The sequence below is a fragment of the Mchenga conophoros genome, linkage group LG23 (assembly GCF_057382185.1).
Source record: "Mchenga conophoros isolate Kocher_MC1m ecotype Shallow Benthic linkage group LG23, M_conophoros_male_GT1.1, whole genome shotgun sequence".
Classification (NCBI taxonomy): Eukaryota; Metazoa; Chordata; class Actinopteri; order Cichliformes; family Cichlidae; genus Mchenga; species Mchenga conophoros.
Genome location: NC_140547.1, coordinates 13,159,824 through 13,186,208, shown reverse-complemented (window position 1 = coordinate 13,186,208; position 26,385 = coordinate 13,159,824). Strand labels below are relative to the sequence as shown.

Genomic DNA, 26,385 nt, shown 5'->3' with positions numbered 1-26,385 from the left:
TGCAAAACACATCAAAGGGCCTGCAGGAGGAAGCTGCGCAATAGAAAGGAAGGAAATGGAAGGAACTTCTAAAAACTAAGTCAAAGGAGAACAACTGAAGCTTTTGATTATTTATACAGATGTGTATCTTGAAGGTGACATTATGTTACTTAACATAACTTTATAAAGAAAGCTGCCAAAGAAGCATCATGTTCATGAGTTTCCTCAGGAGGAAAAAACAGCTGATTCAGCTGAACTCTTATGAATGACCACGTCACAGGTCAGTGTTAGAGACGGTGACAAGTTCAGCTTCCTGTGACCTGTCAAGTAAGAGAACTGAAGTAAAACTCAACTTACCATCAAAACTAATACTTGCGACTTTGGTATATCTGTTCTCTCCAGCTTTGAGTGTAACTGCTTTGAAGTCTATTGTGACGGCTTCATTTGACGGTGTTGTACGTACACTCTGAAAAGCAGCATGAATACAGTCATGGATTCTTACAGCCTTGAGATACTTGTTGTGTTCATGCTTTATTTTGCTTTGGATACGCACCGTAATGGGAACATCTTTTGTCCCTGAATTTAAAAGGTGTAGATTCAGCAGCTTTGGACGATCTGCAACACGAGGAAGTAGGAGGCAGAGATCAGAGGGAGGAGTCGGGAGGTTGGTTTGAAAAAGAAAATACTGATAGATGTCGTTTCTTTAAGGAAAGCAAACCTTGTGATCTGAGTGTGCCAAAGTCGAGCATCTCTGTGGAGGAGTATATACCAGGGGCTGCAAACAATGAGTGAAACACGAGTGTTAGAAGGGAATAATGATTAAAAAGAACTGTCGCACAAAGGTTTAGCAGCACACCTGATGTGACCTCCACCTCTACGGGGAGGATGATGAACTGGTCCTCATTGGGAGCATTGGTTTTGATTCTGATGAAAGCCGTGTGGTTGTCCACATCTCTGGACGAGAAGCTGGCTCTCATCACCCCTTTTGTCTCAAATGGGGGAATCTCCTGGAGGAGGGGAGGGTTGGTCAGCGTCAGTGGGACCGCCTACTGTCCTTTAAAAACCTCACTTTGCTCTTATTCCCATTTTACTCTAATCTGTATGATTCATGGGTCAAAATAATCCTTTAGCTACTCTCGCTTTAAGACAACTTTTGCCTGATTGGCTTTAACAGCGTGTGGGTGGGGTTTCCCACATCACTAACAGCATACAATGACCTCATTGTTGGAAACACCGGCCATGTTTAATGTGAACAAGCACAACAGGTCCATAGCTTTAAAATCAAAAGGAGGACTCACCCATAATTTTATAGTGCCTCCTTGTTGGCCTGTGGGAAGCTCCAGATGCAAATCCCCACCACTGGAGTACATCTCAACCACCTGAAGCAAAGACAAGAAGCAGACCAAATCAATCATCAAAGAAAATGTGCAAATAAAATAAACAAAGGGTACAATGTGTCCGTATTACCTGCAGTGGTTCACTGTACGGGTTGTGGATGTTTATAAGAGGTGAGAAGCTGCTGTTTACTGGGACTCGGGCCCCAATGAAGGGTCGCAGTCTGTAGGGGTTTGGTATACCAACCCCGAAAACCTTCAGTTTCAAAGACAGATACGCAACATTAATCACATGTTTCACACAAAAAAAATGAGAGAGAGAAAAAAAAGGTGTGCCACTTCATTTGTACCTGGTATGTAAACACTCCATGATGTGATGTATTAATAAATAAAGTATTTTCTACATTCCCAACTACTCGAGCAAGAAATACCACATCAAATGATGTGTTCCCTCCTGGTGGTATTATCTGTTGGAAAAAAAAGAGACATTATAAAAGACATTAATAAAGAGACGCCAAAGAATACAAATCTGTAAAAGAATTAACCCCCCCCTTGTTACATTTGGCTAATTGATGATGATTCTGTACGCTCAGTTTTTATGCTCTAGCACAGGGGTGTCGAATTCCAGGCCTCGAGGGCCGATGTCCCTGCAGGTTTTAGATCTCACCCTGGGTCAGCATGCCTGACTCAAATGATTAGTTCATTACCAGGCCTCTGGAGAACTTCAAGACATGTTGAGGAGGTCATTTAGCCATTTAAATCAGCTGTGTTGGATCAAGGAGACATCTAAAACCTGCAGGACATCAGCCCTCGAGGCCTGCAGTTCGACACCTGTGCCCTAAGCCTGCAGAGGTATGTAGGTGTAGGTGAATAAAGCCTGATAACTGGTTAGTGGACCATCCTTAAAGAAAAATCCCCCCCCCCCAACCACACACAGGTCAGGACAGAAGAGAAAATACTTCATATGAATATGGCCATGGATCTGTGTCTACTATTTTCTAAATTATCAGATGCAGGCATTTATTTCACTTATAAAAAAAAGAATATTTTTAAAGACTGAAAGTCGACTGAACACCAGCTTATTACAGATCTGTCACATCTACCAGAGTTCGTGGATTTGAACATATTTCAGCACTTTGTGTGTCATGTTTGTATTCATCTGTTCATCATGTGGCCCTTCACTTCAGTAGCTAAGCCACTCTGACCCTGAAGGATAACGTCACCAACTCCAGCTCTAAAAAGAGAACCCAAACAGATCCCATAAGGTTATTCACATGCACTGACCAACAAACTTCTAACCTCACAGATATCAACGCCCACTTCCACACCACCTGATCGTAAAAAGGTCCAGTGCTATGAAAACATCACAGCTCCATGGTAACTTTAGCATTTTGGTGGTGATGGTTTTTCAGTGGGCGATTGCTCAGGGGGATTTCTGAGGTGGATTCCATCCTGCTGCATTTATAACAACATGAGTAATCCACAGCATGAGCTGCCTTTAAAAAAAGAGGAATAAATTATCTATGTTTGTATACTAAAACCATTCTCAAATATACTCGTATAGACTTCAGCCAAAGCAGAATCTCCTGCTGTTGGAGGTTAAATGTTAATAAAGGGGTGTTAGATGATACGTAATAGGTTAAATAATAAAAGCCCGATCAGAGATTAATCCAAAACGTGCACTTTAAAATGTGCATTATTCGTTTATTATGTGATCAAGTTTTTAACTCTGAACCTTCATCAAACAGGAATTAAGCAGACTTAACAATTTAAAGCTTTTTGTGCAGAACAATCTCTGAACATTGTGCAAAAGGGAAGAAGCTGACTGTGTAGTGGCCTATGGCCATGGAGGGATACCAGATGAAGAGGTATTCAGATTAGGACATTACCCAGATCGTCTTTTCAGTCTACAAACCTTTTTCTGGTTTTGGTGTGTGTAAAAAAATTAGCTAATATACCACTAACCTAATGTTAGTAGGATGTGAAGAGGAAAAACAAAATTTGAGTCCAAAATCCAAAGGTATCCATTCACGTGCAACGAAAAACAGTAACAAATGATTGGTGTTGATCGCCTGACTAACAATTCAACTCTTCCTCAAAACAAATAAATAATAATATGATGTTCTGTTCATTTTTTTTTTTTTTTTAAACTGTAACTTCCTCTGTGCCGCGTTCAAAGAGACAATACTAAGAAAACAAAAGTGAGGGTGATGAAATATAGGATTTTGAAAAAATGTACTCTACAATATATTCAAGTGATAAAGGCACAGGTAGAAAGTATTACCGCATACCTTAAAGCAGAGACTCATGAGGTTGGGACCTTCTGGCATTCTCTTGTTAGTACAACCATAACTAAGATTCAAAGCACATGCTGAACTACAGCATGTGATCAGAGGAGGGATCCCCAAACATATCTGCTACAGCAGCACATACAGGCTAACCGCATACAAGCTCGTGTGAAGTTTGTAATGGTGCAGTTGTCCTCCTAAGCTGTCAGATTTCACGTTTAATAGCACAGTTCCCAGCAAGCTCTAACAGAAGAGTTTGCCTTTATCTCAAAAACGTAAAGACTCGCTGATCTCAGTTCACATGTCGTTTCTTGAGGGAAACATAAAGCATAAAGTTTACGCTGCACTATTCTGGTTTGTACATTTGTCGCCCTCTCATCAGACCTGCTCGTCTCCGACCTGCTGATGTGCGCTGCGTTATTAAAAGAAAGTGAGCTGCGTCTTCGGTTTTTGCATAATCTTTCACTCCCATCGGCACATTTCTGCGGTTGCAAGCTCACACCAACTTGCCCCGTTAATAAATATGTTCAAAATGCGACACTTTTCCTGCAGAAAAAAACTAAACAAAAAACCCAAACTTGTTCCTGATTAATGGACACCACAAGAAAGCTACAAATATGAATGAGCTAGAACCTCTCACTTCTGATTTTTTTTAAATGAGTGGCATCAATGAGTTCAAATCCATTTTAGACACAACTTTAACCGATCAGAGCAATGACATGTGTGACGTAGAGCTGAACGGGAAACGGCAAAGAAGGCAGTGATTGTTGAAGAACTGCCACGTTGCATAAACAGTTATGACTGGCCTGCATGAATAAGGGTGAGTGGAAAAGTCTGGCTGAATGGGAGGGGATGGAATGCACTGAAATGTGAGCTCTCATATTTGTGTGGTTACCTAATTCTGCCTAATTCTCTGATGGTTAATAAAAAAAAAATAAAAAAAAATCTCCCTGGAGGAGTGAACCTGTCTGGCCTAGAATCAGTAAGCCTATTCAAACAAGCCTTAACGTCGCCTTAAAATCTGCCCTGGCTTCAGTCCCACAGAGCGACTCGGTGTTTCTCAGTTGTACTTCCATTTAAATGCAGCTATTAAAAGGACTTTGATCTTCCTGCTGACTGCTCAAACATACTTTTGTACTCTATGGAAATATTTCCTCAGGTTATGATGCAAGATAACAAAAAAAGAAAAGAAAAAAAAAAAGCAAGCACATTTATCTCAGCAAGGCCTCACTCCATGACAGATAGGATTCTTAAGAATGTGTGCATTCACCAATTCAAAGAATTGCAAACAAAAAGACCTGACTCAGATCCCCCTGCTGCACACCTGTATAGGCTGTTGTCACCACAAACACCTTGTTCTAGAAGATGATTCACTGGCAACACCTTAACAGCGTCTCAGCCTCTAAGACACAAACTGCCTATTGTGAAGCCACAGAACAGGTTTCTCATATAAAAGGGAGGACTCTAATGCAGCACAGAAAAGCATTCAAAAAGCACGTACACATGATGCACACACCTTCTTATTCATGGGCTATTCTTTCTTTTTCTTTTTACCATTTTCTAAACACCTAAATACAGCAAAACTACCAAATGCCAAAAGCAGATTAAAAAAAAAAAAAAAAAAAAAAAAAGTGTAAACAAGTCAAAAGTGTCCCGTTTGCCTCAATGACATCTCTGAAAGGTTAAAGTTCCAGCAGCACGTGCCCAACACATCTAGACTTGTAGTCATCATAAAACATTACACACACATTTTAAACAGGACAGGTATGGAGCAGGAAAAACATAAAACAACCAAAAATATGTAAATACACATAGAAATTTTTTATTTTATTTGTAGCATTATTTTTATTTATTAAAATTAAATGTAATTGTTTTTTTTACTCAATTAAAACAAATTATTTACATTTCGGTTGAATTTTTTTTTCTTTTTTTTTCCCCTTTGTTTTTCCCCCAACTCTATACCAATCTTATTTTAAATGTCTGGAAAATGTTTGATGACGAGTCAGACGAAGTCACCAGCCAACCCACTCAAATAACAACTTATGCTATCTGCACTTTGAAGCCGGTAAAGGCATGGAAGACACAGTCACAAAGCTAGGCAGTCACATGTAGATCCAAATGGACCCTCACCCTCACTAATGACAAATAACGTCACTTATACCCAAGCAGACCTGAGCATAGTCGAAGATGTGTGAAGTATAATAAGACATGTTGGGCAGACGGTCCCAGACCTTTAGATTCAGATACTGGGATGAAACTAGCTCATAGGCCGCCTGGTAAAGGAACACCGAAAATTCCCACTGCTGGAGAGATTAAATAAATTCATTAGACTTCCCTCCCCGAGAAATAACCAAATCACAGCCCCTCATATTAAAGGCCACATCCACATTTCTTCAAGCAGCATCAACTGTTGGGACGAGACTCTATGACCAGATCCTGCATACAAACAATCTGTGAGGAAAAAGCTTTCTGCTGCTGGAAGTTTTCAGATTTCTGATCATGTTGGAGCAGGCATTGGTGTGCATACAGGAAAACACAGTCCATGCAGAGTTGTTTGTGTCTACTATCATAAAGGGGAAATCACAAAAACATGTATAAAAGCCTGCCTTCAGCTTAAGCCCTGCAGTGAAGAAAAAGTCATAAGGTACAAAGAACCTAATAGAGGAGTTTAAAACAACAAAAACACAACTTTGCCACTGCAGACACTGTTTGTGCTTTTCTTTAATTTCTTGATCTTTGGCATTTTCTTTTTTTGTGTGACTCTTGTTATTTGCAGCAACCCCAGGGCTTCCCTTCTCGTGGGTAGCCTCTGCATTGATCAAAATCCCATAATCGTTCTCTCTGTGCAGATGAAAACTCCCAAAAACAACTTTTTGTTTTCCCAGCAGGCTCTGTGAGGGCACAGTGATCATTTTTCCACACTTTACTAAACTATGTCTGAGCGCATGATCAAATCCAAGACTAACTTTACGAATAGCTCATAAATATCATCATCATGATCTTCAGCCTCATCTTGCTCTTCTCCCATATTTTCCCTGCAGGATGATTTCCCTCCCCCTTTTTTCCTAGTTGCAATAGAACAACATTTACAGGCTAAATGAAAGCAGATATTCATGTTTCATGAAGTGGTGATCATTCAAAGTTTTATTTAAAAAGTTCCTGAAAATGTTTAACAAGAAAAGAGACTTTAATTTGGTTAACATGTTTTCATTTTAGGTTTGAAGGATATTTTGGTACCCTGAAAACATGACATGTTCTTGTCTTTTGTATGAAATACATTTTACTGATGATTGAATTTCAACTGGATTTTTCCACTCAGTGTGGGAACAAAGTCACTGCATCTGGTTTGGTATAAGTCAGAACGGCGTGAACGCAACTCTAAAGGACTGAGCTCATAACACATAACAGATATTTTGCTTTGCTTACATAATTTGATGTGTCAATAAATAAGTTTGATGGCTTTAATTTTGATTCTACAATTTTAAAAAAAAGAGACAAAAATAAACACATTAAAAACTCCTCACTGCTTCCGTATGTTGCAGAGCATCACATTACCAGTGACAACCAATCAGTAAAGACACTTCATGAGAGTCACAGGTCTATCCTCGCTCCTGTGTGTTTACTGTGCACTACCATTCATCCATGCAGTCTGACTCGTGTGTATGAAGACACACAAAATGATAATACTGATAAACACAAAGTCAGTACACTGAATTCATTTTCAAGATTAAAAGCGATCAACTTGCTTACACACAGCAATAACACACACGCGCGCACAAAATAAATGTGGTTTCAAAGGTTTTAAAGTGACAGCTACTTACCCTATTCTGGAAAAAGGATGCGTGAAAATGTGCTGTTGTTGCTGATATTGATATCAAACTAATTTCTTCAGAGCTAGGGTTATGTAAATAAACTTTTTCCATTTTTGGCATTCCAACGGGCCTGGAAGGAAGAAGAGAAGGCTTGGTTAGAGTATATAACAATATATGTAAAATGGAGCCATAACTCACATCTCCAGCTTTCCATTTTTATATTCTTGGACTGTATTACAATAGCTTTGCATGATTCATAGCTCAAATTAATAGTTTTTGCATTATCCTGGGCTTCGTGCCTCTGTGTAAACATATTAGCATATTAGGGATATCCCCTCTCACTGAGATAATACAGATCAAAGAGATCCAAGACAGGAAAATTTGGACTACATATGCTGACCCCAATGTTTGCAACCCTGGCCATGTTTAATATGAGCATCCACCATGACGCATTCAAAGAAGAAACCGAGCAGCACCGATAAACATGCCATGAAAATTAAAGGTTTATGAGCTTGGGGAACCGACTGGTTTAGACTGTCTTACGTTAACAGATACTTCAGAGATTTTTGGACATTAACCTACAGGTGTAACTTTCCTGTGGGGACAGGATTTGACATTCAAAAGAGTGACTATCTCTGCATTGTTAACCCAACACCCCAAGCTCATCATAAACTCTTTGATTTCCAGCCTCAGAGTGAACCTGCGGTTTCTGTTATATCAGTATGCTATGAAAATCAACTCGCAGATACACGGAACTCGGCGTGTTTATGATTCTCGTTACTGAGTGAAATAAAATTGAGGGAAGTTAGTTTTCAAATTCTGCTAAAAATATTTTGTCTGCTGGTTAAATCTGAAATAATCCCCTGAATGCTCTTTGACACAAAAAATGTATTAAATACATTTTAAAAAGTCATCATTCTAAAGTCGAGCCACCATCATCACAAGCTCGGTGACACAATTTTTATGCCCTTAAAACAATCACAGCTGATAAGCAAATTGTTTACTAAGAAAGTGGGACAGGCGAAGATGGGCCGCGACAGCCGGGTGTCTGAGTGCGAGTGACCCCCGCTCCTCCGAGCGCTCCTGAACCTGCACCCTGGTCGTGTAAAATTTAGCCACGCTGGGTGGGTGTGCCTGACTGGAATGTGACATATTAAGTCCAGCGTAGGTGAAGCTTGGGTCTGTAAGAGCTAAAGCATATGTGGTTTGTAAAATGAATTCCACAGATTGCTCAAATATTTTCTTAGAATTTATTGTAGACATGCAGGTGCACTCTGAGTGGAGGTGCACTGCAGAATGACTAATACCTAAGAGCTGTATGAGTACAGCTAATACTGGTTAATATTATGATCAGTTATTTAACATGTTTACTCTCAGACCCACAGAAACAAACAGTAAATTTATTAAACTTTTTAAAAAAGAGGAGAAGAAGAAACTGGTCTTTTTATCTTTCGAACGATTGAATGGGGTCAGCTCTATATTTCCATGTACGGTTATAGCTTCTTTTTTTTTTTGGGGGGGGGGGTTGTTTACCATGAATTTGTCAACTTCTCCTACAACCTTTGATATGTATGTTTAATTATACTTGAGCTTTTTTGATTGTATGTTTCTTTATAGACTACACTGGGATGTTTTGCAGTGAATCGTGACATTTCCTGTGGCAGATGTCTTGATTTCAGGAGTTGGAAAAAGTACGTTTCTGTATAAAATATGACTGAACAATGAAACAGTTTGGTTATCTGAGTGAGAATTAAGTTAATTTCCTTGAACTATGATCATATTTCAACTCCGTAAACTCCATAAATATGTAAACGTGGCGTTAATCAAAACTTCCACAGCCTGGTGGGGACTAACGTTTTAGTGAAGGATGTGGTAAAAAGCAAAAAAAGACTTTGGCACGATACTGGTTTTATCTTTTAAAAATTGCCGTAAGGCAAATTGAAGTCTGATCCAATATTCACTCAAGTGCAAGTTCAAACAGGACCACACAAACAATGTGAGAATCAAAGCGTAAATCACACCACTCCAAAGAGAAAGAGACTCACTGTTCATGAAAATCCAACATTGGAGGTTCAAATCGTATAGGTCGACAGTTCCCACGGTGTGTGGACGTGCTGCGAGAGACAGGAAGGTGTGACAGCAGCAGAAAAATCAAAATAGGAAAAACAGCCTCCATGTTGGTGTGCATTTCAAACAACTGAGAGGTCAAAAACATGAGCGCACGGTCAGTCTTCAGACTTTTTTTGTGAGTGCGTTAACCAGCAGTGTGACCACTCCCATTGGCAGAGCATGATTTCCATATGTAAAGTCTCCATGAAAATCTAAAGATTCACAGGAAAGGCAAAAAAAAAAAAAAACAACAAAAAAAAAAAACCCCAACAACAACAAAAAAAACCACCTCTCTCTTTGTGTCACCCTTGGTGTGTATCACTCCCCTTATAATAACAACTAGTTTTGAGAATCGGGTAAAACTGGCCCCGTCGCGCAGCTCGCCAAACCTGTTTGACAGCAGGTGTATCTTAACAAGAGAGAAGCCCGTCCCTAAATACAGGCAACTCGTCTTTTTGGCCTTTATGCAAATCGCATGAAAAGAAAAACTCATCAGCAATGCAGACGTGGCACTCAGCGGAGCCTCGGGTAAAATATGTAATGTCACCGCCTTTACAAACACCACAACAAACAAGTGAAAATGTTTCATTGTGATTTTTCAAGAATCTCTCACAGGTAACTGCTCTAACACTACCTGGCAACTTACAGGAGATCAGTTTCACCTTTTTACTACCCAGACAAAGGAATCAGCAGTGAGGAGACACGATGAGCTTCCCGCAGCACACAGCAACGTGGCGGCCCTGCCATCGCTTCTGCCATCGATGAAACAACTACTGACAAATTTCGTGACATTAAGGAATCAAATGGGTCCTGGCTGTGAATCCTGTCACTGGGCTCAGCGCTAATGTGCTGAATGCCAGCATGTAACTGGAGCAGCCTGAGGAGGTCACAGTTAGGACTGGGGCTGCTGGCCACAGATCTCCATATGTGCAGTGACAAGTTAACATCAGCATGGCCAAAGACGTCACCGCCAGTTTTTTAAAGATTCTGTTGGTTTCATGGTACATCACATTATCATTAAAATCATTTGTGCAGGGGAGTCACGTGGGACCGCCGAAGAAGATGGCCGCACACTAGAGGCGCTCCTAAAGCCTGTTGATTAATGTTCTGAATCTGGAAACATACACTCTAGCTGTAGTCGTAAATTGGACACCCTTTGTGGACTTTGAAGCTTTTCAAGGATTACCGTCTTTGGAAAATGGCAGGTAACAACAAAGCAAACTTTTTTAAGGGAGCTACCACGAGAAAGAAGCAAGCTAGCATTAGCCTCGCTCCGGAACCACCCGAAAGTGCATCTGCATCTGAGGCCGCCTCTCCAGTAGTTGAGGACGGTATAGGGAGCGAGAGCAAAAAAGACATTTTTGAAGAAATTAAGAAGATGAACGCTACTCTTCAGGTCGTAGCAAAAGATGTCACCACTATTAAAGAGGCCACTAAAGAATTGAAAGATTCGGTGGAAGATATAAAAGTGAGGTTAGGGGAGGCGGAACAACGTATATCAGACATGGAAGATGCCAGCGTGCTTACCGAGGCAAAAGTGGACAAATTCCAGAAGAGGATGGACGCGTTGTGGTCGCGAGTGGAGGACCTTGAAAACCGTAGCAGGAGGAATAATGTACGGATCATTGGACTCAAAGAAGGGGTGGAGACACCCGGGAACGTGGACAAATATGTGATGGAGATACTGGCCAAAGCATTTGAGCTTTCTGGAAGTGAATTTGAAATTGAACGTGCCCACCGTTCCCCGGTGCCAATGCCGGAACCTAACGAGCCTCCCAGGGTGATACATGTCCGCTTTCTACGTTCATCTGCTAGGGAGAAAGTGCTTCGGGTGGCCAGAGAGAGGCGTGGAGTCGATTGGCAAGGCTCCAAGCTATCCTTTTTTGAAGATGTTACAAAGGAGCTGGCGGAGAAGAGGAAGGCATTCAACCCGGTGAAGAGGCGTCTTCGGGAGCTACAAGTGAAGCATAGGCTGATGTATCCTGCAACGCTCGTTTTCACGTGGAACGGACAAAAGAAAGCATTCAAAGACGGAAAAGAGGCCGAGAAATTTCTGCAGGAGTCGACTTAGAGGAATGCGGGACATGATGTAACAGATCGGAGTAGTGTATGTGGATTTTGAAATAAGGTAACAAACAAACAATGGGCATAATGGGGCTGTGGCGGTGGTGCTGCTGTCGGATGATTAGCGTGTCTCACGGACCACGAGCAGTTTGGGGTCTCAAGCTAAAGTTAGTTAGGCTTGGGTAGGAGGGGAGGGAGGGGGCGCTTAGCAACGTTGTTCAGAGTTGCTATGCAAAGAAGGGTTTTGGTTTTGTTCAGGTTTGTTTGTTTTTTTTGTTTGTTTTTAATGACGGCTAGTTTGATAAGACCAGATGGGTTTTGTAATATTGAGTGCCTATGCATATATTTGTGTTGTGTTGTAAAGCGCACAAGGTGTGCCTTACCCCATTTCTGTTAGAAAGCGATGAACAGGTATACTAAAATAATATCGTGGAACATAAACGGATGTGGGGACCCAATCAAGAGGAGGAAGGTTCTAACATACTTAAAATCTAAAAATGCAGATATAGCGTTTATTCAGGAATCCCACATTGCGGGGGAAGAAGAGGCGAAAAAATTTAAACGAGACTGGGTGGGCTCCGTTTTTCATAGTTCATATTCGAGTAAACGAAATGGTGTATTGATCCTTGTTAATAAGAAATTAAGCTTCGTGTTGCTGAAGAAGTATAATGATGACGAAGGACGCATTATATGCTTGGAGGCCTTAATTAATGGGGTTCGAACAGTTTTGTGCAATATTTATGCACCTAATAAGGAAGAGCCAGTTTTTTTTCACAAAATTAATAAGATAATAGGGGATCATGTGGGGCAGGTGATATTGGCTGGGGATTTCAACCAGGTGATGGATGGGATAATTGATAAGAGTAATCCCAGGGGTACGTCTACACCCAGGGACAGAGAGGCTGTTCATTTACTGACAGAGGATCTTTGCTTAACGGACATTTGGAGGTTAGTTAATCCCAGTTCAAGGGAATACACGTTTTACTCCAACTGTCATAAAACATATTCGAGGATAGATTTCGCCTTAATATCAAAGTCTCTGGTCGAGTCAGTCGTAGACTGTGAGATTGGTGCCATTGCTATTAGTGATCATGCCACAGTAGAGTTGCAAATTGACTTGAACACGGATAGAACGAAGAGGGGCCGCTGGAGGCTTAACACGATGTTGTTGCAGAACAAGAGTTTCAGTGAGGAGTTAACAAAGGATCTCAAAATTTTTTTCGAAATCAATATGGGTTCCACAGACAAAGTAGCCACAGTTTGGGAAGCGTCTAAAGCATATATAAGAGGAAAGATGATTGCATACGCATCAAAAGTTAAGAAAAGTGATCTAGAACGGGTAGAAACCTTGGATAAAGAAATACGGGAGTTGGAGAAGGACTTACCGAGTCAATATTCAAATTATAAATATCAGACCATATGTAAATTAAAATGCCAGTTGAATGACATTTATAACAAAAAGGCGGAATATGCCTTATTTAGGCTCAAAACAAAATTTTATGAAGGTGGCGAAAAGAGTGGAAGACTATTGGCAAGACAACTGAAGCAGCAAGATAATTTGAATAATATATCTATGATTAAGAAGGACGGCCAAGTGATAACCTCATCGAAGGAAATAAACTCAGTTTTCCAATCATTTTATCAAGATTTGTATACGTCTGCTGGTGTGCTTGATGAAGGGGAGGTGGAGACATTTTTTTCAGGTCTACAATTACCTACTCTCTCTGGGGAACAGAAAACGAGACTGGATGAGCCTATAACGGAAGAAGAGGTCAGGGCTGCGATCTTATTAATGAAGAATGGGAAATCGCCAGGCTTGGATGGCTTCCGGATTGAGTATTATAAGAAATATATCGATATTTTAGCCCCAGTCCTGCATAAAGTTTACCTTGAGGCATTGGAGATAGGTTCCTTGCCGAGTACGTTTAATGAAGCACTGATCTCCCTTATTCCTAAAAAGGATAGGGATCTGTCGGACCCAGCAAATTACCGGCCTGTAAGCCTTTTGGGCGTTGATTGCAAAATTTTGACAAAGGTTTTGGCCTCCCGCCTGGATCAAATATTACCAGATATCATTAATGGTGACCAGGTTGGCTTTATTAAAAATAGGTCCTCAGGTGATAACATTAGAAGACTTCTTCATCTCATGCACAGAAGCGAATCTAATCTAACCCCGGTTGCGGCCTTCTCGCTAGATGCTGAGAAGGCCTTTGATCGGGTGGAATGGGGCTTCCTTATGACGACCCTCGCAAGGTTCGGGTTTGGGCCTGGGTTTTGTAATTGGGTCAAAACTGTATATGCAAGTCCAAGGGCAGCGGTTTTGACAAATGGATTGGTGTCAGGGTTTTTTCATCTTACTCGCGGGACCCGACAGGGGTGCCCTTTGTCCCTGTTGCTTTTTACAATATTTCTGGAACCGCTGGCCTTGGCTATTCGAGCAAACAGGGGTGTCAGAGGTGTTCATGCAGGGGGTATGGAACACAAGTTGTTTCTATATGCTGATGACATCTTAGCAGTATTGACGGATCCCATGCAGTCTCTACCAGCGCTACTCACGTGTGTTGAGTCATTTTCAGGGTTGTCAGGTTATAAGATAAACTGGGACAAGTCAGAGGGCATGCCATTGTCAGCATCATGTCATTCTGCGTTACTCCATTCAATTTTAAGTACTCACCTTCAGGTATGAAGTATTTAGGAATATTATTAAAACCCGACTTGGAGGATATTATGCTTTCAAATGTGGAACCTCTCCTCCTAAAGATAAAAACAAATCTGGATAAATGGGGTAAATTGAATCTTACACTATGGGGTAAAATTAATGTGATTAAAATGATGGTGGTCCCACAGTTCAATTATGTTTTCATGATGTACCTGTACGGATTCCTTTGCACATATTTGGTCAAATTGAGAAGTTAATCAAAGATTTTTTGTGGAATAACAAGAAGCCGAGAGTGAATATAAAGAAAATGTGGGCCTCTAAAGACATTGGAGGAATGGCCCTCCCAAATGTGAAGTTGTATAATTTAGCTTTTGAATTGTCAAGACTGGCCAAATACTGGACAGGATCGGGCTCTGAGCTGAGCTGGATGAAGATCGAACAGGAACTAGCGAGCCCCTTCACACCTTTGGATGTTCTCTCGCAGGGCGCGGCAACTAATGGACAAGACTCTCATAATAACCCAGTGCTCAGGTATTCCAAAGCTGTCTGGGTGGAGGTGCACAAGTTGTGTGGAGCATCTCATCTAAGACAACCTTATGCCTCGCTATGGAACAATATTGCTGTAAGGATTGGGCGGAAAACTGTGTTCTGGAAGGAATGGCTTGTCAAAGGCATACGCAGGATAAGTGATCTTTACTCAGGGGGAGTGTTTATGTCATTTGCTGAAATAACCCGAAAATACAGTTTGACAAGAGAAAATAATTTTTGGAAATATTTACAAATAAGGGATTGTGTTACCAAAGGAAAATTTGCTCAAAGCTCGAATATGGTTGTGGAGTTTTTAGAATTGTCCAGTACAGCACATAGGGCGGCGGTTTTCTACAAACTGTTTAACAATCCAAAAAAAGAGATATGTGAAAACTTGAGGGTTATATGGCAGAGGGATCTGGGTTGTGCAATTTCTAAAGAAGACTGGCGCAGAATTTTGTCATTCTCTGATAAATATATAAGAGAGGCCAGGGGTAAATTTACTCAGTATAAATTAATACACAGGTGGTACTTCACTCCATCCAAACTTTATAGAATGGGAATTAGTCCCAGTAATGTATGCTGGAAATGTAGTTCAGATCCAGGGACATTTATACATGCTATTTGGGAATGTGGGAAAGTTTATCCCTTTTGGCAAAAAGTATTGGACAAAATAGGAAGGTGGATTGGTTTGATGATACCCCTGTCACCAAGACTGTGCTTATTAGGGGATCGGTCAGTATTACCTGGGGTTTCAAAATATGACTTTGTGGTTATAAAGGTGGGGGTGATCGCAGCGGCTCGAGTTATTCTCAGTGTATGGAAGGAACCGTCTCCTCCAGAATATAATAGGTGGAAAGAAACTATGCTGAAAATGGTGTCGTATGAAAAGCTCTTGGCTAGGATTAATGATGATAGGGAGGGTTTTGACGAATCGTGGGGACGTGTTTTTGGCTGAGATGGTTGGAACTTATTTGGTCAGGGCAATTATCTTTAGTCATGTTGTACGCTTGCTGCACTGTTTGTTTGTGTAGGCACTCAGTAAGGGAATGACTTAAAGATTTGAGTTAACTGATTTGAGTTTTTTTGTTTTTTTTTTTAATTTTTAAATTTTTAAAAATTTTTTTTTTTTTAATTATTATTATTATTATTATATTTTTTATATATATATATTTTTTCTGTTGTTGTTTGTTGGTTGTTTTGTTTGTTTTTGTGTTGTGAAATGTTAAAAACAAATAAAGACTTCAATTATTAAAAAAAAATCATTTGTGCATTTGTGGGTGTTTTTCTGTCAGGAGAGCGTGTATTTTATTATTTTTTTAAAGTAAGGTCATCATAATAAAACAAACTAAACACAACTAAAATACTAAATATTATCCTCTCTGGCTCTTAAATACGGACCTTAAGAAGCTGCCAGGGGCTTGGCTGTGATCAAGAAATCCATCATCTTTCCGTCACCAGGCTTCGCTTACTCTAACAGTGGCTAATCTTAATCTCGCTAAGTGGTCACAAAGGTGGTTATCAACTGCATAAGTCAACACCAGGTTTCCTAATGTGGCGATAAGCACGTTCGCATGAAAGACGTGGTGTTCTGACGGATCAGTGGGTACCTGTTGATCTCTTCTCTCAAACACAAGCTGCTCCAGAGCAGAACAGGGGTCCAGCACAAGTTACAGTGGTTATTTACACCAGTAAGAAGTGAACCACATTCACAACAGTGAAAGCACCTACTCCTGCTTACTACACCAGACCTCTGGCGTTCTGTAGTTCTGTTGTACCACTTTCTGTTTTCAGTTGGCGTTTCATTTCCTGTGACTTCTGTGCTCCCTGGTTACTGTTAGTTGGTGTTTTAGTATTAGTTGTTTATCTTTTGGTTACTTCCTGTTTTACTTTGTAAGCTCAGTCTCACCGGTGTCTCATTCCCGTTTTACTTCCTTTTTTTTCTTGCTGGATTCCCTCCCTTATGTTTCCTTGTGTTCTATTGCTGGGTTTCCCCTTTTTTTTTTCTCTCTCTCTGACTAAGTCAGTTTTTTTGCCTTCAATGAATAAAGACTCCTTTTGTTGCTTACCTGCCTGCCTCTGCATTGCCACACCAAATATACAACACCACTGTAGCTGTTTGTTCACCAGTACAGAGGTTTATCTGGCAAATACATATCGCAAACAGACAGGTTTGAAACCACACACACACACACAGAAAAAAAAAAGGGGAAGTTTAACATCTAAAAAGGACTGGAACACACACACTGACCTCAAACATAACTGTCTAGGGAGTGGTCACGCCATGCCCCTAAAGATAACCTTTGTATGGTTTACATGCTGTCTGAGCTGTATGCTGGACCCTGATAAAACATCCATCTGAAAGGTATGCGAGCCCTCTGTGACGCTTCAGAACCGCTATACAGGAACATGATGCAACCAACTGACTTTTTACACACTTCCTGTAATGAAAATAGTCCTTACTTGTTTGAGCACTTCTGCCTGTTGTTGTGCCAAAGCTGGGATAAAAAGAGCCTGAAGCAAATAATAACTTCCTCAAAAAAAAACAAAAACACTTCAGTCACATTCGACTGCATGAAAGAATCCTGCCTGCTTCTAACAGCTGCTGCAGGCTATAAAACCAATGTCACTGTGGACTCGACTCATCCTAGAACATGTGGCCAGAAAAGCGCTCAGGGTGACACAGACAGAGAGGTTTCTCTGATGATCAGTGGCACAGATATTTGCCCTTTTTCCCCACAATCTAATTTTTTTGTATAATTTTACCCCCTAAATGATCTTAACATGCTGTCACAGCAGCCGCATTGAAGCAGTAAAACTTGTTTTGCTTTAACACAATACACTTTGCGTTTGCTTGTTGTCCAGGCAAGTTAATGTAGAAGCACACGGTTTAAAAATACAAATACAACATTTTATTGAATTCATGCTAGTATAAAAAAAGGGAGGATTTCTCATACCTTTGTTGATGATATAAACTAAAATCGATGTCAGACTCTCCCTGCAAGCACAACACAAACATACAGTAAGAATTAATCACAATATCAAAAACCAGGGGATTAATTTGGTAGTTGAGCAGGGCTTTAGCCTCTTCTTGCTCTGTGAAGGTCCGTTACAATACCATTTTAATGGCCTTACCTGTAAAAGGCTGCCCTCGCCAAAATGTAGAACTTCTAGTATTGTGTCTGACTGAATGAATGCTGCAAAGAGAAAAATAGGAAGATCAGAGAGAAACACATTTTTACACTACATAAAAGAAAGCTAAAAGGGGTAAATGTTCAATAAACAAAATCATAGCATACTGATGTGTGTGAGCTGCTGATTGGGTTACCAAAACCAACTAACGCTTCATTTGCATGGCAAAGCACCTTTTTGAAATCCCTGAAAAGGTACAGACTGATTTATGGACTGGAGATGGCAGCAGCTGCTGATTGCTGTCGAATTTAACGAAATAAAAACCAACTTCAACTTCAATCTTGTGTACTGAACTAGAGACAAGAGAAAGTTCAGCCTCCAGATCTGTGCTCCTTTTCTGCTCCATGTGCGGTGAAAGAAGGATCTAATCCAAAGCTACTTTCACCAGAAGAAATTCCGGCTAGGTGATGAGCCTGATCTCAAATATACCGTAGTAGAAAAGCAGCTCATTCATTAGCTAAGAGATCAGATCAAAACCGGATTTTTGAGTTGGTGTGAAAGTGATCTGGTTGCAGTTTTTAACTGATTTTAAATGTGCTTTTCAGCTCTGAAATTTGAAAACTTTCATTAAGTATATAAAAAAAAAAAAAACGTAGAAAAAGGAAACAAAACAAATCAAAAAATACAAAACATCTGAATTAAGAGTGTAGAGAGGGAACAGCCTCACCCCAGTCTCCAGCTAAAATGTGCTTCAATACTGCATTTAACTGACCAACCCAATAAACCCAGCTATCTTATTTTACTTTCTTAGTTTGATTCTAAACTCCAATTTTCATTCAGATTTCATTAAACTAAAACATTCTTTCACACTTTTTTTGTGTTTAAGTTTAGTTTGAGTTAGGTGTACAGGTTTTGCCACCAATAGTCTCGGGAAGAGGGGTGTACCGGGGGACAGTGCCAAAGTATGTGGTACAACCAATGTGTTCCAGTTGTGTTAGTCAGCCACGGAGAGAGCGAAGCTCTAACATTCAAAGAGCTAAAGAGCTGAGCGTTAAAAATAATGCCATGTCCACTGCAGCCACCAGTTTTGTTTTTGTTTTCTTTAACGTTTTTTTCTGTGCTTCTCCCACTCTGGTGAACTTCACTGTTAGTCTCGTCTCTGATCTGGCACATTCATCAACCAATCAGCATATGAACGATGCGCAGCGCCACACACATTGAGCAATATGTAGTTGGGATTTTGGAGGACTACACCAGAGCATTTTTCTCCAAAGGCTCTCTGTAAAACATAAAAAAAAAAAAAAAAAAAAACGTGCGCAAACAGACACAACTGCGGGAGCAAAACCTGAGCATAACCCAGGTCTCAATCACTGCTGTGAACACAGAGCAACTCTGCACGTCTGTTTCAGGGTGTTATATAAATGCCAGGGTGGGGTTAAGTGAAGTGAATCCTCAGCAACCACCATTATCGACATGATTTTAAAAGGCCGGATGTCCCTTCCATCATCTGCAGAGCTTTAAATTTTGCCTTAAACTTAACAGATCTCACAAGTTGTGCTACTAGATCGACCTTTTTCTGTGTTCACAGCTCACTGTCGGCAAGCGTAATTGTTACGTTCAACTAACTGCTACGTTTAATAACACCCTGCAAGCTACAATGTAGGTTTTAAATTCAAATATCTGAGCAGAATCAGGGGATCTAAGCAGTTAAGAAACATTTCACAACTTCATTGAGCCGATGAGACACAGCCAACATCAGGCTGAGCAGAGGTGTGAAAAAGCTACACTTCCTGCTGTACATCACGAAAAAAAGCTAACAAATAATGAAAGTCTCAAGCTCTGAATACACGTCTGCACAAAATTAAACCGAATCACTCAGATGTCCTGCATCCTTTAAGTCCTAAATAAAAAATGTTAAGCTCAATCCCATCTCTACAGCAGAGTAAAACCAACCTCAGCTCAGTATGCCGTGCTCACTGTCTGTTAAAATTATATGTCTTTACAGTGGCTTGAAAAAGGGGTGGATGTCGCCATTTGACTGGCAGGAATAGCACCGGCAACACCTCTGTGGGTGTTTCATTATACAGTGTCACCAGTCTGTGGTCCACAAGGATGATGTGGCATTGGTAGAGATGCAAGACTCCATGGCATCAGATTTTTACATGAAACTCCACCGCTTTAGTTCTCGGCGTCCTAAGCTTACGAGTTTGTCAGGAGCTCTTGAAATCGTCTCAGAATGGACACCCGGAGAAACAAGCAGTGAAACTGGTACGAGAGTGAAAAGTACTTTGCAGGCAGACATGCTGATGTTTCCACGTAGAGGACGCCAGTCTTTAACAAAAAAACAAAACAAAAACACAACAACACTTCTAAGCCATTTATGTAAATCTACATGCAAATTCTGTCTTATTTGCTGCACAGTGACATTGACGTGTCTGTCATAGCCACTGCCTCACCACCTCCAGATTACAGACAGATCAATGTCTGAATCGAGTAGATCGGTTAGATAAGAGAACATGAAAGCGAGCAGCTGTCGAGTATTTTTTTTTTTTCCCCCTCTCTCAACTTTCTTACCTAAAACAGTCACGATAGAAAGATAACTTCTTAGCGTTTAACTTTAGCTACAAAGCTCTCGTTGTTTTTCTTGTGTTGTTATTCAATCGTGTCCGTTTCTCTCGCCCTAGGAGCTCAAACTCGCCGCTGTTTAGTTCAGCTCCAGCTAAGGTGAACAAAGGGTCAGGATTAGATCCATCCACACCAAAACAGCCTATTCAGCCTCATGGATGGTGTACAAAGTATGAAAAAAACTGCAGTAAAGACAGCAATTACTCAAACCTTTCAACAAAATGCATTTCTATCTTTGGTTTGGAGATGCCAGCTTTATTCCAGAGGAAAGAAAATCATTCCTCAAGGTCATATTGTAGCTCACCTGATTGAGCAGGTGACTCATTTTCCAGAAGCTATTGCAAGGGCTGGGGTTCAAGTCCCTGCATGGCGTTACCCACTACTCTCCCTGCTTTCCTGTCTCTACTGATGTGTCATGCAAAAAATTATCCTTAAAAAATCATAATTCCTAGATCTACACCGGGCGTTTGAATCAGAAAGGTAAAATTTCACGGCCACTTCATCTGTGGAACAAACAAAAATGATCTAAAGGTAGTAAAACTCAAAGGTTTCTGTGGATGACCCTGGGGAAGGACCATTTAAACCTATCCAGAGCTTAACTGTCTAAAAGATGATGCTAAATAATCATGAATACTAAACAAAGGGTAAAATTATTACATCGTGAAGTTTGTTTTTGATGCAACGCTCTCACTTTTGCTCCTGTTATAAATCAAATCACACCCTTTTCCCCTCCCTAAAAATTAGGGCTGCCACAAACGATTATTTTGATAGTCGACTAGTCACCGATTATTTATGCGATTAGTCGACTAATCAGATCATCATCCACTGGACGTAAAACTACAGCTTATTGCACCAGCAGCATCTGCTCTTATATAACTATCATTAGCTTACAGCTTTAAGCTTTTAAGGTGCTAACTAAAAATAAAGACAAGATGATAGTTTATTCAATTTTAATGAAATTTGCAGATTGTTTCGGTAAAGTTTAATAAACTCCTTGCTATCTAAAATATAACAGGACAACGGAGTATATTCTCCAGCATCTCACACTTCTGATAATCAGCTGTCTGCTTGACGTTTATTCAGCTGTGTAAAAACTATAACTTTAATCTCAGCCAAACCGATTTACTCAGGAACAAATAAAATACAAAAAAAAAAAAAGCCAAACAACAACATTTTTAATTTATCTAAGTGACTCATATATATTTAACCTGAGTCGCGAAAGACGGCGGTGGGTTTGAAAACAATTTGCCGGGAGTCCGGTGTTCTCACGGCGTTAGTGACCTAGCCCCCGGCTAGCTATCGAGCTAGTGGGTAACAGACGTCTCCGAAAACGTCGGAGCGCTTTTGAAAATATGTGGTGTCCTGATAAACTGAGCCGATATTTGAGGTTTACACAGCTACATTCTCGCCTGAAAATATGTTAAACGTTTATTTTGTGACCCAGAAAGAATAATAAGAGTAATATTAAAACTAACTAGCTACCGCCATTGTTGGAAACTAAGCTGGGCCGCGCTATGAATTCTGGGACACAGCTGCTTCTTCTTCTTCGGGGTTTAACGGCAGCTGGCATCCTTGTACATGCTGTGCTGCCATCTTCTGTTTCAGTCCGTTATTACACTCTTAAATCCTGCTATTATTCCTGCGTCTTTTGCGATCTTACAAAGCTTCAAACGACACGTCGACTATTAAATCAGTCGTCGACGATTTTGATAGTCGACGTAATCGTGACTAGTCGACAAATCGTGGCAGCCCTACTAAAAATGCAAACTCACTGTTGAGTTCAGCTGAATAAAAGAGAGCGTTCAGTCAACAAGGTCGATGCAGAGGAAGTAAAACTCAACATTTCCTCTGTGAGGATTAATGAAATGGTCGCCTTTGTCTCTGGATCACTCGTAGTCTTCAAATCCCGTACAGGCTCTAACTCCCAGCTGGACGACCCCGAACCCATCGCCACCCTCCGTTTTTCCTCTTCTTCTTCTTCTGTTGAATTATGTTTAAAGTTTGAGGAAATACTCGGTAAAAACTTGCATGATACTTATCAAATTAATGAATAATCATAATGAAAAAAAATTCGATTACAATATCTACCGAAATTGAGATTCTAATATTGTCACGATCGAGCAGGCTTACTCCAATTTTAAAAAATGTGATTGTGAGTCAGTTTGACCACAATAATGTTGTAGTGAACCTCTGATATGCGAACAGCCTAAATTTAATCAGCTGACTCAGTTTGCACTGTTGGTAAAAAGCATGACAAGATGAAGTCAGACTCTAAGAGTTGCTAAATAACTCGTGAATTCATTCAAGTGCATTACTGGAGTGTGAGGCATTATCACAGATCTATAGGAACATTTCAGGCAGCAAAAAAATAATTAAATGTTAGTTAGAAATTCATTTTAGTTGAACTACAACTTGTTGGTGAACAAATCCATTATTCCCCAGAGTTTGTAGTCACAAATCAAAATCACAACATCAACTAAAAAAAAATGGTGGATTATATTTGTTAATGTGATTGTAACTGTGATTCTGAATCATTTTAACCAAAATAATGTTGTTACAGGGCGAGCCCAAATCCAGTGCCGAGTGTGAAAACTGCAGTGAAGTCATTGAATAAGCAAAACAGCAACACAAATTATCTGTAAAATGTTTCACACGGGAAAACTTTTAGTATTTCTAGATTTCTCGACCTAGACGAGCTGATTGAATTACAAAGACGTTAAGTACTTGTATTATTTATTTATAAAGAGTGCAATATACTGTAATATACAGAGGATGACTCGTGAATTTGGACAGAGATACAAAGCTCAAATTGTCCCCGGGGAAAACGGGTGTAAAAGTACACCCGTTTTCTCAATACATCATCCATGAACTACAAAAATAATAATATAACAAGTATCTACCAGTTTTTAAAATAAGTGGTGTCTTTCGTTTGGGCTGTTTTTCATAAAGCCTGAATATTAACATTACGCAATGTTTTTTTTCTTGCTTGGTCCATGAACCACTGTGAGTCTGACACCTCTGCTCTGAGAGTTGCTCAACAAGTAACACAATCACCTGAGTGCACTTCTTGTGAGGTCCAGGTTCATGTGGACTAATTCACGGGCGCGTTTCAGGGCTAGCTCGGACCACCTTGGCCCTGGATGACAGCTGTGTGCCAGTCATAGTGACCTGACACGATCAGAAGATCGATAACAAGCGGCTGGAGCCCAATCAAACAAACAGTCGAGGCTTTTCCTCACTGAGCCCGGTATGAGGAAGTACTGCTGGGCAGCTTGTCCCCTACAACTCCCCTCTGTCTGTGCTTCAAGCTCACCCAGAGGCTCCTCTGAGCCAGCTCTAGGGCTAGCCGAGGCTGTAAACCCTGTCATATCTCACAGGTAAATTATTAGCCCAACTAAGCCATATAAGGAAAGAATGACAACATGCTACAGACGAAGCTAACGTCCAGAGTAAGGCCAAATACATTTGGCTAACTAACGGCAGTTCTTTGTCAGTTTAAACACAGCCTGCTCTCTGTTAGCGTTTAATAATAATTCAGCACTGCTGGGTCGCTGTTAGCACCGAGCTGGTGTAAAGTCGGCCCGCAAAGGTAGCGCTAACCACAGCACACACTTGGTGAGATGTCTGCGGAAGTTAGCTCCTGCTAAAGCTAAGTTCCAAACCTTGTTTATTCGCCCGCGTCGTGTGAATAAAAGCAATAAATAAGATCCTCAGGAGCCCCACGCAGGCAGCTCTCCGTCTCCTCCTCTGGCGACAGCTCTGGGCTCCGGCTTCAGTCGCCATGCTGCACGTCTTTCTGTTACGATAACAAACGAGCAAGTGTGCGGACATGCCCGTGTAAACCTCTGCTGCCTCTGTCAATCATAGCCGTGAAGAAAAAAAAAACTCCCGAGAGCAGCGGCGGCGGCTAACTACCAACAGGACGTCGGCCTCTCTCTGCTCCCGCTTCCTCTTCCGCTCCATGCGACGCGTCACCGGCTGCCACGGACAGCAAGCGGTCATTAAACAACCTTATCACCGGGATCAAAGCCCAGCGGAGACCCTTCAGACAACACAAATTAAACGCTAGAACAGAATGACACCGTAAACTTATAAAACTAACTACACTTAAATTGAAAAACGAGGAATATTTGGTAACAGAATCTGTCATTTTTGGAATATATACTTTAAAGCTTCATTCATTCATTCATTCATACTAGACAGGTTAGTCACTTTAACTGCCTCAATCAGAACATAACATGCAAACTCCACAAAGAAAGGACCAATGGTGACCTGAGCACCACCACAGCTCTCATTCTTCTCACTTTGGTCATATTTTACATCTTGTTTGTGCAGAATATATATTTCTAATATAAAACTGTCTCGAATTTTGGTCTTTATATATAGGGTGAGACAGAAGTGCTCAAAGCAAAGAGAATGCTCCTCCAGAACATGCTGTCAGCTGCAGAATCCCTCAGTGTCCACTTAGACCCAGACCCAGATAAGTGGAAAAGGATGGATGGACTATAGTTGAAAACGAGATTGCTGCATATAGTCCTTCAACTTTTTTTTAAAATTATTCTTGTGTTTACAAAGGAAATGAAAATAGTAATAATAGTAAACGCTGTCAGTCCTGTGTGTGTTTAAGTCGACTTTCTGTCATTCTCCTGCATTTTTGTCCTCTTTGTTAAAAAACGTATGATTCTGAGGTTTTCCTTTGATCTTTCTTAACCACTTGAAATAAAGTTTATTGGGAAAAAAGAGACTTTTAATTGCCGTTTATGTGCTGTAATCATTTAAATTATAAAAAGAAAAACTGGGTGCTGAAGTTTTTCAGCTCTTGCTTGTAGACATGGACTGTGGACACGGATTGTCCTTAGCAGGAGTCCTTCAACATGCACAGCATACGATCTCTCTGCAAGAGGAACAAGAATATAATGTGATGTATAAAGGTGAAAATAATTCCTTAGTTACTCTGGCTTCTGGGGTTTCTCTATTAAATGGTTCCAGTTTGCGTCTATGACTTGGGTGCAGTAATAAAATGTGTTCCTAAGCTGTAATGTTTTCATTACAGAATTATTATTTTTATTTCAGTGCTACAAAAGACCAAAGTCACTTGTGTCAGACAAGTGTTTTAGACAAATGACATCTCCCCTAATTCTTTGCCATTTACATCAAGGAATTATTTCTAAGGCAAGTAATTTCTGAGCTTTACTATTTTTTGCTTAAAGCGAAACACCTCAACCGATGTCACAAACAACGCCAGTGTGTACACACTGAACTATGCTCGTACATGTGCTGTGATCTTCCTTTGGTCCAAATATTTTCACTAAAGCAGAAAAGCAGCAGTGAACACCCTCCAAATACCGGCTCCACCGAATTTACTTATATAGAAAAAACATTGCCTATAGATAAATGTAACTATGGAGTACAGAGGTTACTGATTGACAGAGAGTGCTGACAGGTACTCAGTGAATCTTTTAGAGGTAAAAATGGAGATAACACGAGGTCATGGAGCCTGAAGACTGCTGCTGCTGACACAAACCTGCTCTGCTTGGTGCTCTTTAACCCTCTGATGTCCGTGGATCAGTGTTTACTTTCACTTCACGCCTTGTCTAAGGGTGTAAACAAATGTTTCCTTGAACTGTAAAGTGTGACTTTCATCACTGATGTTGTTCTAACGAAACATAAGAGAGTCTCTTGTACTGAAAAAAGCAGAGCAAGAGCTTTTACAGGACAGTGACTATCTGCAAAACTTATAGTAAGATAACACAAAGATTGGACTTGTTTCATAACAAGGACAAAGGTTGGTGATTTACTGCTGGCTGCAAAGCTTCTTGTTATCGTCAGTAATTTTACCCAGGGGATAAACTGTA

At 40.5% G+C, this 26,385-nt stretch overlaps 1 protein-coding gene across 2 annotated transcripts in view; it reads right to left on the bottom strand.

The window, feature by feature from the left end:
• Positions 1-24,522, bottom strand: part of tmem131 (transmembrane protein 131) — a 41,052-nt gene extending 16,530 nt beyond the window's left edge. The window contains exons 1-12 of one of the 2 annotated variants that reach the window (XM_085266011.1): positions 24,193-24,522; positions 17,909-17,970; positions 17,731-17,771; positions 9,459-9,527; positions 7,423-7,543; positions 1,664-1,780; positions 1,447-1,569; positions 1,278-1,358; positions 836-986; positions 698-754; positions 533-594; positions 337-445 (exon numbers count right to left, since the gene is read on the bottom strand). In XM_085266011.1, the coding sequence (XP_085122137.1) occupies positions 337-445; positions 533-594; positions 698-754; positions 836-986; positions 1,278-1,358; positions 1,447-1,569; positions 1,664-1,780; positions 7,423-7,543; positions 9,459-9,527; positions 17,731-17,771; positions 17,909-17,970; positions 24,193-24,361 (1,162 nt within the window). In that variant the 5' untranslated portion in view covers positions 24,362-24,522. The remainder of the gene's footprint in view (positions 1-336; positions 446-532; positions 595-697; positions 755-835; positions 987-1,277; positions 1,359-1,446; positions 1,570-1,663; positions 1,781-7,422; positions 7,544-9,458; positions 9,528-17,730; positions 17,772-17,908; positions 17,971-24,192) is intronic. The other variant, XM_085266012.1, reaches the window with a different exon arrangement.
• Positions 24,523-26,385: the final 1,863 nt, after the last annotated feature.